Raw genomic sequence first — 19,007 nt, forward strand, 5'->3', positions numbered from 1 at the left:
CCCGGCGCGCCCCCACAGCCTCCGGGAAAACAAGCGGCTCCCCCGCGCTGGACAGTGGCGGCGGCGGCAGGCTCTTCCCTTGCACACCCTGGCCCTGCAGACAGACACACACCCACGCCCTGGTCCTGCAGACAGACAGACACCCACCGCACACCCCTGCTCCTCCTTCTCAGCACCTCTCTGCACGGCAAATGACAGCTGTCCAAGCAAGGACGTGAATTCAAACGTTCAGTTGTAATTTAAGGCTTTTGGGGAAATGCTTATTCTGGAATAAACGTGTCTTTCCTAGGTGTAGTTTGTGTTGCTTAGGAGACACCTGAAGCCAAGGGCAAAGCTGAGAACTGTGTCCCACCAGTAATCCAGATGTTGCTCCAGGTAGGGAAGCACCTCCTGTATACGTACACACAAAACCCAAAGGCGTCGCTGTCCCTGACATTCCCCGAGACAACCTACACCAAACTAGACAAACTAGAAAACCCAAGGACATTCCAGAGAGCAAACATGCAAGAGATTCACAGCATAGCACTTAAACTTGTATTCACACCATAAGCTAATACCATCACGCATATTTAACCAGAAAAACCTCCTCAATGCATACAAGGCAAAGATGTCATCACAGGAGACTCGTATCTTGTTGTTTGTCAAGAGCGTTTTAGTCACTCGACATGCTGGAAAACACGTTCCCATGGTATGTGGAAGCTCGCGGATACCAGACTGCTCCACTGCCATGGCACAGGACAGGCCCATCGCTACGGGAATTGGTCTTTGAACTGATCAAACCAGTAAGAGACTGGAGTGAGGCTCTTCAGCAATTGAAGTCCTTTTGTCAAAAATGAAAGCGTGCAACTGGCATCCTTACGAGTGTAAGTCCACACACTGAATTCAGCTGACACCAACAAACCCAAGGTTTCGGTTAACCTAAGCTAAACGCTTGTTATTCTGTGGGATACCTAATGGAAAATTAATTGTAGCCAAAGGGATAGATCTCAAAGCAATCACACTGCAATGCTTGGGATTTTAGCTGACCTGTAAGTAGAAAAAAAAAAATTTACGATACACTTGTATTGGTCAAAAGTCTGGGCCGGACAACAGCATGACTTGGCAGATTTTTAGTTAGTCTTGTGCAAAAGCCTGAAAACAAAACCATGGTTTTCCCGCCCTATCTTTACCCCCAGAAAGATCCCTTTACTATTGTCCTTCATTTTTGTTAGAATTTATGGCATTTCTACTCATGGCAATTGAAGTACTAGAACTGTAGCTAGGAAACAAACTTTGAATTAAGTTTAGGCAAGGGTATTGTGGTTATACAAAAAACAAGCTATGATTGAATTACCGCTGGAGAAACGATCTCCTGTCTTTCCAAAGCAGAGAATTATTTACATACCAATTGATTCAAATAGTATTTCTGGATCCTTAGGCATGAATAGACACATTATAAACATCCTTAAGAAAACAACAGACATTGAACTTTAAATATATCTCAGATATATAAAAACAAAGTAGTATTGGAAATGGTGAGACTGACCAAAACAACATCTGGTTGCTGAAATTCAAAACAAACGATGCACCACCAAATCACAAACTCCGCGATGTTTAGATTTTTCGTACAAGCTTAACTCCTACACAGCTGACAGGTATTTTTGTAGAAGAGACAGACCTGTTTTTCCCTTTAACTGACATTCTATTGTTTCTCCAAAGCTGAGAGGAGTAACTCTATTTGAAGTTCATGCCAACTTACTCCTGCTTGCTTAACACGCCCAAGTCCAAACCAGCAATATCCCAAGTTAATTCTCTCAAGCACCCCTGCACCAGAAGGCAGACCGAAGTGGCCAACACAGGGGGTGAATTGCAACCGGAAGGTACCTGGGCTGGAGATAAACCTACCTGCTACCCCAGCTCTCTGGTCAAGTGCACAACCAGCCTACCGAGAAGAACCACTTCTAAATGACATTAAAACATGTGGTTCAGGTGGCTGAGGTCTGAGAGAGACTGAAAATATTTGTGTTGTAGAGACTTCTCCCACTCTATACAGTGACACAATACAACCTCATCTAAGACTCTTAAAAGGTATTCAAGAAATCATTCAAAGTTACAACAAGAACTCCTGGGAAAACTACTGCTTGTAAAAGATAATTAAACTTTTCTCACCACATGATCAAAACTAATCAAACAAGGGATCTAAAGGTTCAGGCACACAGACAGCAAGACTACGTCATACTTCTTATACTGTGATTCACAGATGTACGTTAGGTTTAATTTCAGTTGATCGTACACAATCGTGGCCCTTTGTACTCCTGAAAATTAAATGTATTCTTCTCAATTTATATGAACATATGGAAATCTGATTGTGATACAAGTGGAAAATAAATGTTAGCCACCCACAGCTAAAGTACTGTTACATTTTATGCCACTGATGAAGCAACACAGTCAGTCAAATAATGGTAGTGACATTTTAAATCATTTCTTCATTAAAAACTAGTATCATTTGCACCAAGACAGAGGATTATATTTGGTACAACTTTTGTGTACTGTAATCCTCTACTCATGGAGACAAAAAAGTGGGAAGATGAGAAAGTGGGTAGCAAGAGTCCTGCTATAAGGAAAACTGGAACAAATTCACCTCTTACCAGGCCTAGAATTTCTACCAGAAATGGTAACCCTGGGGAAACATCCCAGGATACTCCTCCTGCCACTGGATTTTTTTTATTTTTTTTTTAATTTGTGCCACAAGATGTCCCTCTCACGTCATAATTTTCTTAATATAGTGTATTTATCTGGTACAACAGTTCATGGTTTTTTCCTTTCGACATTATTTCCTCCCACACAGACCTATGTGCAAAAGCTTTTATTTTCTCCTCGATATTGTAAATGTCAGGTTCCTAAAAGTTTGGTATTATGAAGTACGTCTCCATTGAGAGATCACCACTGATCTCAGAGATTCAGTAGTTGTATTAATCCTTTCTAAAAACCTTGTCTGAAAAGTGGCTATTGTCTATTTTGCTTTGTATCGTGATTTTTTTTTTTTAACCTGTGTGGCTAGCTTTACAAGTTTTCTACTCAGCAATACTTTCCATCCACCTATGACTGTCAAAAACATGAAGTATTTTTCCTGCAGGTGTCCATTAATGCCTGGAGCGAGTCCCCATGTCTCTTCTCCTACCTTTCAGTGGCTGGAAGCCTGAAGATTAACAGCCGTAACCACGGTTGCCAAAGTCCTACCAGGAACAGATGCCTCTCAAAGGGATTGTCTAGATCATTTTACTTAGAGTTTGCTTTCTGTCCCCAGTAGGGACATGACCTTAATTCATTGGGCTGGCTTTCATCCACACTCCCCACCACGAGCACAGCAATCTGGAGTTGCTAAAAGCTTTATTATTGCACACAGATGGTGTGCAAATTCACTTTGGTTTGTGGAAGCACCAAAATGGTGAAACGTAGACACCACCGCAATAACAAAAGCACGGAGTACAAAAACCCAGCTAATGTTTATCAAAGAAATAAGGAGCAAATAATTAATAAATACTGTCATGATGACTAGAACGCAACGAGCACACCTTGAGGCATGGTTTCAATGCCGTTTTTAACGCACAAGTCAGATTCAAGAAGAGACCTAGACACAGCCTTGACTGGTAGAACACAACAGAAGACATTTCCTTTTCAACCATTCAGTAGCCACACATCAACAATAAGCAAAAACCTATCCTTGCAGCAGTTAATTTGCAAAAGAAAGCAAAACACACAGATTCGCCAAGCACCAGGGGCCAGAACTGCACAGGAAAGCAAACACCAGAAGAAATACTGAGGCGCCTGCATCCAACACCCTGCACACAAGGGAAAAGAAAAAAAAAATCCCTGAAAGAGGCCAGAAGCTTTTGAAGCAGCTGTCAACACAGATCCTTATTAATTTGGGACTGTGCTGCCGCATGGGGTCATGAAAAGCCTGACAGAAATGAAATGCAGCTACAGGAATAGAGGTCAACATTAAGAGAGAAGGGGCACTGGATTATGAGTACTCAAACAGGCTTACTGCATCTCCTACTTGCACTGAAGAGCAAAGGTTTTAACATCAACTCCTTGTGCTTCCGCACTACGCCACAGCAGTTCTTCTCAGGTATACCATTTTCAATGCATGGTAATGCAAATAACTGCACGCTTGCCAGAGAAGAATTTGTAATAGTGACATGCAAAATATGGCGAAGCATTACGGGAACGGTAAAGCAATATATTATAAGGGACCCTTGCCTTCACATAATTAACAATTTTTTTTTTTTTTCCTCCAGACATGTTTACTCCTGTGCATTGCTGCATATTGACTGTAACTGAGCTGCTATTTTCAGAGCAGTAAGAATTAGTCACATTAGAACTACAAAATTGTCAAATAATCTATGAAAGGCATGAAAATAAAAAATGAAAGCCAAAGCACAATCTAGCATTATTATACTGTTAGCATATACTATATACGACGGGTCTGCAAACGTTATCTTCCTGGGTCTTGAATTCATGTTCTCATCAGCCTCCCAAGCAATCTTTGCCTATTCTCATCTTTAGTACTTCCACACAGCCACTGATAACCTTTTTTGAAATCTTATGTTTCTTCCACTGCCTGCAGATTGAGGAAATCACAGTTCCACTGTGAACCAACCAGATACTTTTGCTCTCAGAGCACCGATCTTTGTCCATTCTACAGAAACAGCCATGGAGCATTTTCATTTAAAATTACATTTACGTCAAATTCACTTAAATTTACATTTAAGTCACGATAAGGCAAACAGCCTCAACAATGGTCTAATACGGCACTTCATTTTCATTTGCTCAAGCTGGTTATTGTAGCATGCTGGTAGTATACTACAGACCTCATATGACCATAGAGGAGCCTGAAAATGGTCATTCAGTACTCAATGTCTTTCATTGTTTAATTCCTTAATTAGTTTTCATGCTGAATGACCAGTGCAGGTATAGCCAGTCCTTTTGCTGCAGAGCACACTGCTGGATCAGCCTACTTTCCCTTTTACTTGGACTCTAGAGATGCTTCCAACACATTAGATCCAGGTTATTTCCTTTGTCTCTGCCAAATGTAAACGAGTGGAAAGGTTTCACAGATTTAAAAATGAAGTGTTACACGATTCCTTTCTAGCTCACAAAGACAGCAGCAGTACGTGTCACCAACTATGCCACAAAGAGATAATCTTTTCCATTCTGATACCAAAACACTGAAACAGAGAAACAAGTGACACTGTCAACTACTCACTAGGCAATTAAAATAACACAACAGGAGTAACTGTGATATACTCCTTGCCAGAGTACTCAACCTCCACATTAGTTGTATGATTTATTCACCATAAAATCCAAGTTATAGTTCTACAATGCACGTACCAATATTAAGGAATTCAGATCAAGTTTCTTCTATATTCAGTAAGTGTGTGAAAGTAGTTATGGCAGAACATTTTTAGCTAATCTAACATGATTCATTCAAATCACGTAGGATCCTTCCTGCACGATTCCAGCAGAAAACGAGTTTAATTTCAGAAGCCCTCTTGCCCTCAGAATAAGGTCTTTAATTGCTCCTTGCGAATCTGTACCATCAGAACATAGATATACAAAGGCCGATTCAGTTGCTTTGCTTTTTTAACTGGTGAATAATTAATTTCTGTTATATTCGTACTGAAGTTGCATCATTAATAGTTTCTAATATAGTCCTTTTAGACTTGCATGTTTGATGAAAGCAGTAAAATACAATGTATCTATACAGATAATGGTCAAATCCAAATTAACACATTGGTTTTCTGGATAAGGAAGTGACATTTCATTTTGTGACCCATTTGTTACTCTAGAACTTTGAGAAACACCAAATGATATCTGTATACATGATTCTTATTTTCTTTTCCTATGTTACTGAGGTCAGCATTCAACATGAGAAGTTAAAAAACTGCTGTCTAGTGCAAAAGTGTCCAAAGTGTTCTGGTTTTTCTATCAAAAAAAGGCTGCAATTTCAACTAGCATTGGATTTTTAGCATAAATATTAAGACAATACAGCAGAATTCAGCTTTCATTCAGGAAAGCCAAACAAGCAAAGGAAATGAGCTCCCTGAATCTCTGTCAATTATGAAAGCAATTAATAGAATACTAATTTTTGACAAACTAACTCAGAACTCATCTGAGTAAAACAGAAGTAGGACTATTAAAAAGAAAGCACTCTAAGTAGAGATAATGCCACAATCAGCGCTGCATGTTAGGGTTTTTTTGCTGGAGAGAGGATTGAATTATACTCGCTAGCTGACACACTATATTCAGATACACCCATGAACCTTTAAGCAAGAGGATATACACTTGGAAGTCTCTGTATTTCCATTCCTTAAGGTATGGGGGGGAAAAAGATGGGGAACAAAAAAAGCATTCTACCTTTGTGATGAGAATTCGGTACTTCTCCACCAGGTGATCGTTATTATGACACCCTGCCAGCAACTGCCACACTTCTCCCCTTAGGGCCTCAGGGACACCACTTCTCACCAACGCTGACAACGTCTTTGGCCTCACGCTCAAATTGAGGTGCCTGGGTGTAGGTGAAGGCATTGTTACTATTATCCGAATACAAATAAACAAGTACATGAGCAACAACTGATATGTAACATCAAACATGTCAAATGACGGGAATTTCAAGACAGTCCATACGTTGCCAGAGTAAGTGAAATTCAAGTTATGAAATAAAACAGATTTGGAGAAGCTCTTTCCAAACCACTTCCTTGATTCCTATTAAATTTAAATATAATATAGACATAAGTTATAAAACACTCAATGAACCAAAACACTCCAGCAAAACTAGAACTGGAGGACAGATACCACACCGTGTAAGATTCCAAGCTCACACTACACCAAAATAAGAATTTGTTTGCAGAAGCATATACTGCTCTCTAGACTCCCTACACCCAAGCAGGCAGGTAACCTTCCAGGTGAGGGAGGGAGAGAAGGCAGGCAAACAGATATAAAAAAAGTCTCACATGGTTATCTAACTACATCCATGCATTTAAGCAGCTTCCACTGTACAAGCTAGTCCCATCTAAACAGTTTTTTCAAGTGAGACTGGTGACAGCTCATAAATTACAGCACTGTAGGTTGTAAAAACTAAACCTACATATAATTTGTGCAGTTACAGAAAGTTAAGCTGAGCAGTCCATTCGTGGCTTATACATAAAATCCCCAAAAGACACGGAGGCCTTAAATCAAAGAAATTACAATTTTTCTGCAGTTACTAAAAAACAAACTTCTAGGTAAAATGATTAAGAGGACTGATAGACTGTTAACAAACATTACTAAATACCAGTTTATTGTTAAGAAGATAATGTGATCAATAAGTTCAGTTTTTTGCCTGGCTTTGTCTAACAAATATGTGGATGATAATTTTACACAGACTGGGACTCCTTGTTGCCTTTCTCTAGTCTACAGTGTTCCAACACAGTAATCTGGAGACTAGCAGAACCTAGTACCATAATGTCCTCCTTCACTTTGCTTTCTCTAAACAAAATCAACTATAATAAAAATAATATTTATATAATAGTTATATTTATATTTATATACATTCATGTCTATAGACTTATATATCATATATTTATAGAGCATTTATTATACCTTTAGCATAAATATATATAAATATTTATATAAAATACTTGTTATGTACAAAATAATAAAAATCTTTGTAAAGGCCTATAAAACTGTTTTGCCTTAATCTCAGATCAGAATAAGTACAACAGTAATTCCAGTGAATACAGCCATGAACTGTAAGGCTGTAGACTAAAAGCCACACACTACTAGATTCTTCAAAACTATTCTGAAATTAGAAAATTGTGTGACTCAGCAGTTATGAGATATGAGCCAAAAATTATTTAGAAATCACAAAATACCAATGCATATTTAATTGCTACACAAATCTAACTACAGGATTCTAAAAAACTAGCATGAAACTACCTGAACTCTGATTTTTATGATTTTCAATCCTCTTATGTTAAAAGCTCAAGGATCATTACTTCCAAATACTCGGTTTTAGTTAAGAAGGAAAGCCCTTTAATACATGTTAAAGTTGTTGCCAGCATCAGCACAGAAGCACTTCATATCCTCTTAGAGCTGCCAAAACATTTTCAATGGGAGTCAGGCGGTTTAATTATCTTTGAGCCCTTGGAAGAATTACCAAAAAAAAAATATCCAAGTTGAAAGAAACTTTCTCACAGCAGCAGATGCATAGAGCTCATCTGTTAAAGATGTTTCTACAAGTCCAGGAGAGGGAGGGAAAAGGGTTCATATATAATTTTACCACAGCCTTCCCCTTCTTACAAACATGTCCATTCCTGATGTCCGCTTTCCTACCAAATTAGCACAATATATTAATGCAAAACCAAACTGGAAGTAAAAGTACTTACTTATTCAAATAAGTACTAAGTAATTACAGAAAATAAAAAATAATACTAAATTGTTATCACCTTAATTTAAAGAGAATCCTGGCTAAGAGGTCACATCATCTGAAGTGCCTGACTTATTCTAATCTCTGCTGTCCTGCTCCTTAGATCTAGTATTCTATTCAGATCTTTAAACTGCTGTGCACCCTTTGCCCTGCTCCTCAGTAACCTGAGGAAGCAGAAGGCAGCAACTAAAGCCAGAGTCAAAACACAACATATCTGAGCTCAATCTGATGTTGTGCCTGTCATCCCCCTTTGTGAAAAAAAATACTGCATTTTGCAATAATCGGCATCACTTTCTTAGAACTGCTCAGGCTATTCAAGATGAATAAAAGATCCTTCATGAAAGGAGGACAGGTGTTGCATTAGCAACTTGGCTGTCAAGAAACACTCTTCTTGTAAATTTGCATTTTCTAGGAAAAAAACAGAAGAGCTCATGTACTTCCTTCTTGGCAAGCTCTGGAGCCATCTTCCTTTAGATAAGGGAGGAAAAGCATCTTTGCCATCCAAGTACAAATCTCCCATATTCTTAAGCTACAGTTACTAAGATATGACAGCTGCAGGAAAAATTGGCTGTGAACTACATCAGACTTACAAAGAGGAATGGAAGTGATCTATGCAAAATAAAGACAAAGGAAGAGCTGCATTTTCTTTATACTACTTAGTTTAGGTTTTTCTTTAACAAAATTCCAGTGAAACTCACAGATAAGTAATATACTTCTTTTAAGAGAGAACCACCTAAAGACACAACATAAGTGAATTTCTATATAGTATTTAAACATGCACTCAAAAACAAAAATACTTAAAACATCCTCTGAAGAAATCAGAAAACACGAAGCCAGTGAATAAGGGGTGTCAGGGGGATAAAAGAGGACTAAATCCATACTAATCTCATCTCAGCTGGCTTCTGGAAATAACAAAAAATCCAAGCAGAAGGAGCAAACAGACTGAGAATATTCAGAGCTGTAATTTTCAGAATGTGATTTTGCCACTTACCATTTGGACAGCAGCTCTCCCCATGTCTCAAGAATTTTTTCTGCGCACTCTTTGGAAACATCTCCAGAACCACTTAAGAGTGGTTCGTCATTGTCTGCCAACCAAACAGAGGAGATGCTATGAGGTCAACAGCCATTACTCTACCTTTACAGATTTAAACGTTGCTCTCCTAACGGTATGTGTGTGGCAAGAACAACTCCTCCTCATTTGTGGATGCAGTGCTTGTGCACTCAACACAGAGAAGGCAGAAGTAGACTCTTCTCGGAGGCACGCAGTGATGTGACAAGAGACAGGAAGACAAGCAGCAACACATGAAATTCTGGTTAAAAATCAGGAAAAAAATTTACCATGAGGGCGGCCAAACTGATACAAGGGCCCAGAGAGGTTGTGGAAACTTCACCATTGGAGACGGTCAAAATGCAACAGGACAAGGCTTTAAACAATCTGTCTGGCTGGATTCACACTGAGTGGGAGGCAGGATTACAGACCTCCAGAGGTCCCTTCCCACTAAAGTAATTCTATTATTCTACCCCAAACTTTTGGAAGACTACAAAAATTCTCAGAGAGCACAACTTTTTGTATGTGAAAAGCTACAACACTATAAAAGCAAAAAAGACAATAAAATCAACATGATTCAACTGAGCAGCTGCAGACTTGGCATGTTGTTGCAGATCCCTGAAAGTCCACGAGGTATTTTACTTGAACCTTTTTGTACTTTTACTTTGAAAGCTAGTACTTTTTGATAACTTCCTTGGCTTGAATTAAACAGCTTTTTGAATGAAATGCATTCAAAAATGCAGTGGAGGGGGACAATTAGCATAATCACAGTAACTCTTTTTGAAACCAACACTGACGTACTCCCAGATATTTTTAAACACTCACAAGCAAGTATCATATACAAAAACTACATTTCACTGACACAGTAGTCAACATTGGTTTTGCATTATTGAGGAAACACATTCTTTTTCATTAAATCTATGCTTTCTCAACTGACACGTGAACTTGTAAGCAAGCTCTTGCAATGCTGCAAGTTGTATCAGTAAAATATATATATATATATATATAAAAAAAATGTTCCTGGTCTAGAAAACAATTCCACTGTGGTTTAGCATAGTGGTTAGAGATTGCTAGTGAATAACACTTTGCAAAGGAGTTACTTTTCAAACCAACCTTCCCCTCCTTTCCCCCCACCCAAAAGGGAAATTAAAACACAGAAGTGAAACAATTCACCCAAGGCCACATAGAAGGCCAGCAGAAAAAGTGAAAAAGTCAAAACTCAAGTCATCTACATTTCAGCTCAGAGCCATAAGGCCAGATGTTTATATACTCAGAACTAGTCCATATTTTGGTTTAAGAGAATTTTTAAAAAGCAGAAAAAAGATCTTGAAAAAGCATTAAGTTTCAAGGTGGGCAGGTCCTGGTATTTACGTGTTACAGATGACTATACTCGCCTTGCTGCTTGCTTATATTCCCAAATAATATCAGCTTCTCATTTTTACTCTCAAATCTGTTCACAGCTGCTCAGGGAGGGGCAGAAGCTACATGATAATCCCAAATTTTTAGCAGCCTCTTTTCACATTGTTCCAAATATATCACACTGGAGGCTTCATGAGGCCTGGGCTGAGAAAAGCATAGACACAGAAGTGTCAGAAAAGTGGGGCTAATGTTTCCTTAAAAGAATTTGGGCTACCAAGAATGTTAAATAACTTAAGGAAAAAAAAAAAAAAAATCAGTAGACCAGATTCTGACTGTAAAGGATTCAACATGTTTCATAACTATGTTATTTACCGACCGCCCTTTCTTTTGAAGTATACAAAGCGTACAATCCACTTCTTACCTTCCTCATCATCATCCTCTGGAGGAGAAGGAATCATCGAGCCCTGTGACCCAGACTGGGGCAGACGAAGAGAAGGGCTTGCTGTAGTTTTTCTTCTCTCCCTTTCTGATTCACTTTCTAGGCACACAACTTCATATAACGTGTCCGAGTTATTCTTTCTGTCCTTTTGCTTTATCTAGGAAAAAAAGAGTTTCATTTTACTGAGAAAAGCTATACAAATACCCAGATTACCTCACAAGGCTCTAACTTCTCCTTTTGGAATAGGAGAGCTGAGAAACAATTTTCATCACATTCTACAGTGAGGAATGTTCAGTCCTTGCAGCACACTTAACGCATCGTGCGGGCCTGCAAGTGTTTCTATCCCTGATGCCCTAGAACAAGCTGTAAGCATATTGCACCCGAAAGGCATGAATATCTATTACAGATACGAGCAGAAGCGTCGTTTGGGTCTGCCGTGCATAGGTAGCTCATCTTTTCAACCATAAATGGACTGGACACAAATGCATAGAATTTTAAAGCTCTAAATGCATCTGTCCAACAAATGGTCTAAGAGAGGAAGGTTCCTTAAATATGAAGCAACTCTGCCTTTATTTAAAGATTAGCAGAAAATTAAAAGCAAAATCTTTAAAATCATGTCTAATTTCTCTCTTTCTGGGGATACTGACAGTGGCAAAAGGAGAGTTTTAATAAAAATTGTTCATATTTATTTTCCCACCATGGCAATTGTCTTTAGCGATGCTTCCAAGTCATATATCTATATATACATTGCTGCAGGAACACAAATTGTTGAGTCCCAAAGTCTATTATGCGGTCTCATTTTCTCCTTAACTTTCAATGCTTTGATATCTTCCTTTCCTTTAAAGGAAGATTTTTCTTTCTGAAGCGATTCTAAAAATTTTAATACAGTCTAAGGATTTAGAACTTTTTTTTCATAAAGAAATAAAAATAGAAAGTAGAAAAGGGAAGGTGAAGAAAAGAGGGAAATAAGATTTATAATTATACTCTACACTAAGCTCCCACTGCTCAGTTTTATCCTTTGGAGTATTAAAAATGAAGAGAAATGAATCAAAACTAAAAATTACTCAATCACTAAATGTAATCTGAGCAAATAAAATCCCTCTGCTTTCACCATTTCCGAACAAAGAAACACTGCCAAAGTAAGATAAGCCAATTCTACACAGCTGTATTTTTAATAGGCTAATCATGACTCCATAGAAACAGGTTTCCCTTCCAGGCTTATCAGGCAGTACATTCTATATTTGTTGCTTCCACTATGAATTTTGATAATCTTCCATTAGTAAACACTGGAAGTTGGATAACCTGACAGTGCCTGTGGAAAAAAGAGAATTAGCTAAGATAAGTCACAATGTCTGTGAATTTGGTAAGACAAAAGAGACAGAATTAGCTAAGTAAGATAAGCTTCCTTTAAACTGCCAAACAGAAAAGGCACCTTTTGGAGGCTGCAGAATATTTATAGCCCAATAGCCTTAACTGTTCAAAATCTCCATGCTCCACCTCAAAAATACCCTAAATAAAAAGGCTGATCTCATCCACGAAGAATTTTTCCACCTTAAATTTTGAAGGAAAGTTTCCAAAATTTTTGTTCATGTTTTATATAAAAAATAGGACATACACAAAAAAGAATCCTTAGTGAACCTCATCTTTGTTACTACCAAGATGCCATTATTTGCTAGCACTTTAAGACAAGTGCAAAAAGAACTAAGAAAAGTCTTTTATTTCATTCAAAACCTCAAAAAAAAAGAACACTTATCAAGAAATCAGGACTCCAACCTTGCTTTTTTGGGCTGTGCCCGGAATTATTAAACCTTGGGAGAGCACATACATCCACGTTGTTATTTGCTTCTATATATTTTTATTTCTTTAAACAGGACTTTCATTTCAGAACAATAATTTCTAAAGCAGGAGAATGGCAGCTACTTCAAGTACATCATCTCTTTAGTGACTTGGACCTTCAACTTTCCAGCCTTATTTTGAGACCAAGCTACTGCCTTGTACTGTTATTATGAATATCCTGGACAGAAATAATCCTTTCCTTTTTAGTAGATAGGATTAAAAATTAAGTTGGAAAAAAACAGTAAAAGTTTTTAACAAGTTCTAGGGATTTTTGTGGTTGCTTGGATTTTTTTTTCCCCAGGGGAAACTCGGAGTATGTGTGAAATCTCTGCCTCCAGCTACGTACAAGGGGGAAGATAGACTTTCACAAAATATAATTTTTTTTCTAATCTCAGGTGGATGTTTGCTCATCTAAAAAAAAAAATTTTAAAAAGTTGGATTGGTATGATAAAATCAATTTAATGACATATCAGATAGCATGTCATCAGATAGCACGTCATCAGGATTATATTAAAGCCTTTTTTCCTCTTAACCCTTAATTTTACATACTTACCCTACTATACCGTTATGCAAGCAACTCTCAGCATAGCCCTGGTTTGCAGATAAATCCTCTGTTCCTTTTATTTCTGTGGTTTGGCTGGAAAATCCATAAGCCTCTACGTAACTTCGCAGCCTCATCAAAGCTGTCAAAATTTGCCTTGAAATGAGGACATCCAGCTTTTTATGGGAACTTTAGATAGCCAGCAACAATTAGCATTATGAAGGATAGCTTTTTGAAAATTGAAGGGCATTTATTGTACCTCTTTGACTCAGGAGCAAGATGTTGAAATATGAATATTATATTAGTAAAGGTTTTCCAGTCACAGGGAGAAACCACCATAGTGAAATTCTGATCTGACAACAGGCACTAATAACTACAACTCATCTTTACCTCCAATGCATTTTTATTTATTCAGCATTATGCCATAAACCTACCTCTCAAGTCTCAAAACAATATAACTGACCATACCACAATTATATTTGAAAAACAACCTTGCCAAATCCCAAATTAACTGTAGATTTTATTTATTTATTTATTAAAGTGTTACCTGTTTCAATTTTAGGAAAAAATTTTCAGTAGAGCTACGTTTGCTGAAGGGCCAGAACAATCTCTCATTAGGTGAACAAACTCTGACTTTAGTCTCCAGAATGAATCGAACAGGTTCCTGAACCTCAGTTATCACCAAATCCACAGCGGTAGTCATGAACAATACTTTATCTAGAGAGAAACAACAAAGCAATAGTATTAAAAGAAATATTTCAAACAAAATATTCCATAACCTCTTTCCTAGTAACATGAAAGAACAGAAGAAACTTTTTTTCAGAATTCAATTTTTTCCCTAATTTAACATCTCAAAACCCTCGAAATTTCAAAACAGGAAAATAAGATGACTATACACTATTCACTAGAGAGTAAGGAAACTTAAGTCTTCAAGCCAAGAAAATGATCTTGTTAAAGAGAAAAATTTTGCTTTTTCAAATCCCACTGAAATGTATCAAAAATCTTCATTAAACATTATAAAGGATCTGCATAGTTAACTCCACAGTGCAGATCTCTTGCCATCTAGCCTAATTACATTTTAGCTGTGTTTTGTTTTTACAAGTTCCTTAGACAACACTTAAGTCCCGCCATATTAAAGGTAGCATTTAAGACCATCTCAGCTGTGAGATTCAGAAAATTGACTAGACAGTATGATGCTCCGAAAGGAGGCAACTGGACTCAGTGACCTACGAGATCTCTTCTGGTACTAAATGATAAATTGTGTCCTTTAGGTAGGATGGCAGCAGCAGATTGTACCCAGCTGTACCCCACAGCTGACTTTTATGACTTTTCCCAGTCAATTCCCATGAACTTCCCCAACCTTCGGCATGCAACTGTGACAATAGATTGAAAAGATGATAATTCAGCTGACAACTTAAAAGAAGTAATGACAGATCTGTTTCAGGACTCGAGAGTAATGCAGCATCAGCTATTTTCAGGTTACAGTTGGGAGTGTTTTACTTTCATTTTCATAGGTACAGGAATCCTTCTTTTTTAATTAAAAACCTGGATTCAGGAAAACCTGAACTGACCACAGAAACTAAGCGAAGAAAAAATCTGCAACAGTCATTTAGTGCAATTCTCAATGGGATTCTTAAGAAGCTCTAATGGCGCACAAAGCATCTGCATCCTGTCCCCACACCTATACAGCCTCCTACTGGGATACAGTTATTCTTACAAGGTATTATTACTGAACACAGAGTTTTCTTCTAGCCTCCTATTTTGTTTAGATTTTTATGCTACATCTGGTATCCTACTTTCTGAGAATATATCCCATACTATGGAGAAAGTCCTTTTGCGGGATTCATCCTAGAAGAAAAGAGAATTGATCCGATGCCCACTATGTAAGTCATTTGCCCTGGCTAGGGATAATATCTGGCAAAGTTCATACCTTTTGGTGTTTCTTCATTTACAAACTGGAAGTGTGGAGATTTTTGATTCCAGCTCCCAGTGATCACGTATGATTTCCCATCAGAACTTTTACCCATGGACTCCTGGAAACAAGGTGAATTCATGTATTTTTATTTAAATTAAAGAAATCTCTATATTATGAAGTCTCAGCCCCATAAAACAGCTACTGCACTGGCAAGAGAAGGGCAAGCATCTGAACGAAGTCCATGTGACACAGTCCTGTAACAGAGATCATCTCTGAAGAAAAGAATAGAGTTCCCATGCAATCTTTGGTCTCCTTGCTGATAACACAAAAAGGCCAATTAATACTAACTGTTGTATATGTATGTGGTATGAACATCTGTCTAGTGAGACCTGAAGACCAATAGCTCATTTTGGAGGTGGTCATTTGACAGCAGCTTTCAGCTCACAGAGGTATAGGTGAGATCACAGCCAAGTACTTGGAAAGACAGGACCCCAAGCTGCAAAGGCTTTGCTTTTTTGTTGCCATTGGGGAAAAAAAACAACAACCAAAAAAAAACCCCCAAAAAAACAGAAAAAAGCAAACAAAAAAAGAAACACCTTTCAAGCTCCTTTTAAGTTGTTCTGGAAAATCCAAGACAATCCAGACATTCTGGCCTCATTTTGCATCATTCAGTCTCTGAATGACAGCTGCCTAAGTGGTAAAGCATTTAAACATAGGCGGCTTTAATCATGAACTGAGGGGATGTAGTTCATTGCCTCTAATACAAGAAAACAAATTAAATCAGAACACTCTCTTACAAGCTGCTGAACTTGTAAACTTGGCAGATGTTTCACATTAACACACCTTCTACTTCACTATGATGTTTTAAAACACCAGATGTATTTTATTTTATCCTAAGTAGCTATTTCATAGAATAAATTTTACTCTAAAACATCTTGAGATCCAGCTTTATTCAGCATACAAAACACATGTTATTCAGCTATTAAGAACCAAGTCAATATTTTATCTTTAGTATTCAGCGTGTCTGTCTTCCCACCAACCTTATTTTCCGGGCAATCGAAAGCCTGGTAAAAAGCAAAATTATTCATGTAGTATTGGATCTTTTTGGGTACTCACTACTGTAACAAGCATGTACTTCATATATATTAACAAGTTTGTTTTCACAACCCACTTGTGAAGTCAGATGATCTCTATCATCATTTTATAGATGGAAAAGTAAGTCATTAAAATAAAGCACACGCTAATTCTCAGTGTTATATTTGAAGCCGCTTAGGCCTCAATTTTTACAGTGATAAGTATGATATACAATTTTTTATGTTCAAAGCACAGCTCTTCAATATTCAGCACTTCCAAAAATAAGGTTCCATGTTTCTCATTTCAGGCCCGTAACTGACCGCAACATTGGGCAACTCCCTTGACCAAGCATCGGGTCATATTCTAACTCTGTAGCAGAGGCAGGGATTCAACCCAGCTGCCCAGAGCCTCACCCTCAATAGCATAAGCTACAGCATCAATCCCCATCAGCAAGTGTGTATAAGTGTGTAAATCTTTCCTCTCTATCCTGACATCATGCACAATTGTAATCAAAATTATTACTGAATTTTGTTAATAAAAGATCCTTACCAAATCTAAAAGGTGCATGTCACCACTCCGAACATCTTTCCCACGGCTAAGGAGAAGGCCAAAACATCTGCAAAGCCAGGCAAAAAATTAAATTGCAAAAATTAGACTTACTCATAAACAAACCATTAACATTCCTTATCTAAATATTCACTGTCATACACCACGTGCAGCCCATGAATCCAGTAACAAATGTCAACAAACCTTGACATTTGAAAGCAGCATCAAGCATGTCAAGCAAAACAACGTCAAGCCAATAATTAAAAATGTCGAGCAAGATTTCATAAGCATATTTACAGTATGATTTTACCCTGCCTACAGTAGCCTGGAAAGTTGTTCAATTATCTTTGTTTGCAAGAACAGTATAAAACAGACCCTGCTAACAAGGGCTCCCTATCCCGCAGGACAACTTGGCCTGCATTCTGCTCCCCTTCTTTTTTTTTGGAGACGTATTTTCATAGAATTTACCCTTTGATACAGACAAGAATCAGATGAAACGCAAGGACCTGTCTTTTATGGTTTCATTTCGCAAAGACTTTTGGCCCACACAAGTATATTCCACTTCATCCTCTGGTTTACCACACTGTCCTGCATTTCATTTCAGACTGCAAAGGCTGGCGGAAGCTGTGTCTTTTCCCTGTAGTATGAGCAGCACTAAACTCTGTAGTCAAAAACCACTAGTTTATTTCTAAGCAGTGAAAGATTTGAAGTGTGAGCTCTCCCCTTCCCCTCCCCTACACAGACACTTCATATTCTAGAATTCCAGACTGTGGCAAATTCAAAGCATACGTACAACAATATTCTCAGATGCAACAGAGATGAAAGGAAAGCAAATTGAAATAACTCAGTCACTGAATAGCCTCAGCGTTTAAGACAAACTGGCCACTGAAAATAGAAGCAGTATGTTTTTTAAAAAAATTTTGAAATGGGTATTTAGAGGGGATGCGACCACTGATTCCACAACCAGATCTGTGCAAGATTTGACTGCGCCTGCATTGTGCCCCCTGCTATACAAGCGCTGAACAAACCGATCTGATCTTCTGCACAATCCCACTCAAGAGAGAGGCATGGCATTAAATCACACAAATGGAGTATTCATAGAGCAATTACTAATCCGCTGCCTCAGAGGAAAGAACACAAAACATAAAACAGATAAAGAATTTTTTAAAAATCAATGAAATTACCTCTCAATAGCAAGTTCTTTATTAGTTGTCTGTTGGACGTAAATCACTATCTTCTTATCAATTCCTTGGCGGAGTTTAAAGCATTGCCTGTCCTTGTCTTTGGGAACCGCACTATTATTTACCAGGAAAGGAAAAAAAAACTCAGAGCGTCATTTATCTGTATTCCTTGCACGTATCAAAACCAGCATCAGACACTCGGTGAAGCCAGCTTCTTACACAAAAGCACTCAAGACCTTTCTTCCTTGCACACTGCAATCAGTAACATGAAAGAAATGGCAACATAATTAGGTGATGTTATTTTATCATCATTAGGTGAAAACCAAGGACACTTAGTTTTCAAAATAAAAACTGTGTTTTTATACTGCGTGGCTTAGTGTTGTGAGACTTCCAGCAGCATTTCAAGAAAGTTTCTAAATATTGATTTCCCAGGTAACACCAAGTATTATCTGTTAAGCAATTACTTTTAAGAAACTGCGTTATCGCTTTCTTTCACAAGGGAGGTGACTGCTGGGGCACATGATAAGCCAACAAGCCAAGTGAGTGCACCAGCCTTTAGACTATTTCCCTTATTTTTTCTCTAGAAAGCACCTTCTCCTAAATGCTGCAAAAAGAGGGG

The 19,007-nt window shown here is 38.0% G+C and overlaps 1 protein-coding gene across 1 annotated transcript in view; it reads right to left on the reverse strand.

Annotated features, from left to right (window-relative positions):
* The window catches only part of RABGAP1 (RAB GTPase activating protein 1), a 68,749-nt gene that overhangs the window by 37,319 nt on the left and 12,423 nt on the right, over positions 1 to 19,007 (reverse strand). The window contains exons 6-12 of the mRNA XM_009331601.1: positions 18,392 to 18,502; positions 17,211 to 17,277; positions 15,603 to 15,705; positions 14,220 to 14,389; positions 11,278 to 11,452; positions 9,441 to 9,534; positions 6,400 to 6,550 (exon numbers count right to left, since the gene is read on the reverse strand). Coding sequence (XP_009329876.1) covers positions 6,400 to 6,550; positions 9,441 to 9,534; positions 11,278 to 11,452; positions 14,220 to 14,389; positions 15,603 to 15,705; positions 17,211 to 17,277; positions 18,392 to 18,502 — 871 coding nt within the window. The remainder of the gene's footprint in view (positions 1 to 6,399; positions 6,551 to 9,440; positions 9,535 to 11,277; positions 11,453 to 14,219; positions 14,390 to 15,602; positions 15,706 to 17,210; positions 17,278 to 18,391; positions 18,503 to 19,007) is intronic.

This window comes from Pygoscelis adeliae, unplaced genomic scaffold (assembly GCF_000699105.1).
Source record: "Pygoscelis adeliae isolate BGI_AS28 unplaced genomic scaffold, ASM69910v1 Scaffold619, whole genome shotgun sequence".
Taxonomy (NCBI): Eukaryota; Metazoa; Chordata; class Aves; order Sphenisciformes; family Spheniscidae; genus Pygoscelis; species Pygoscelis adeliae.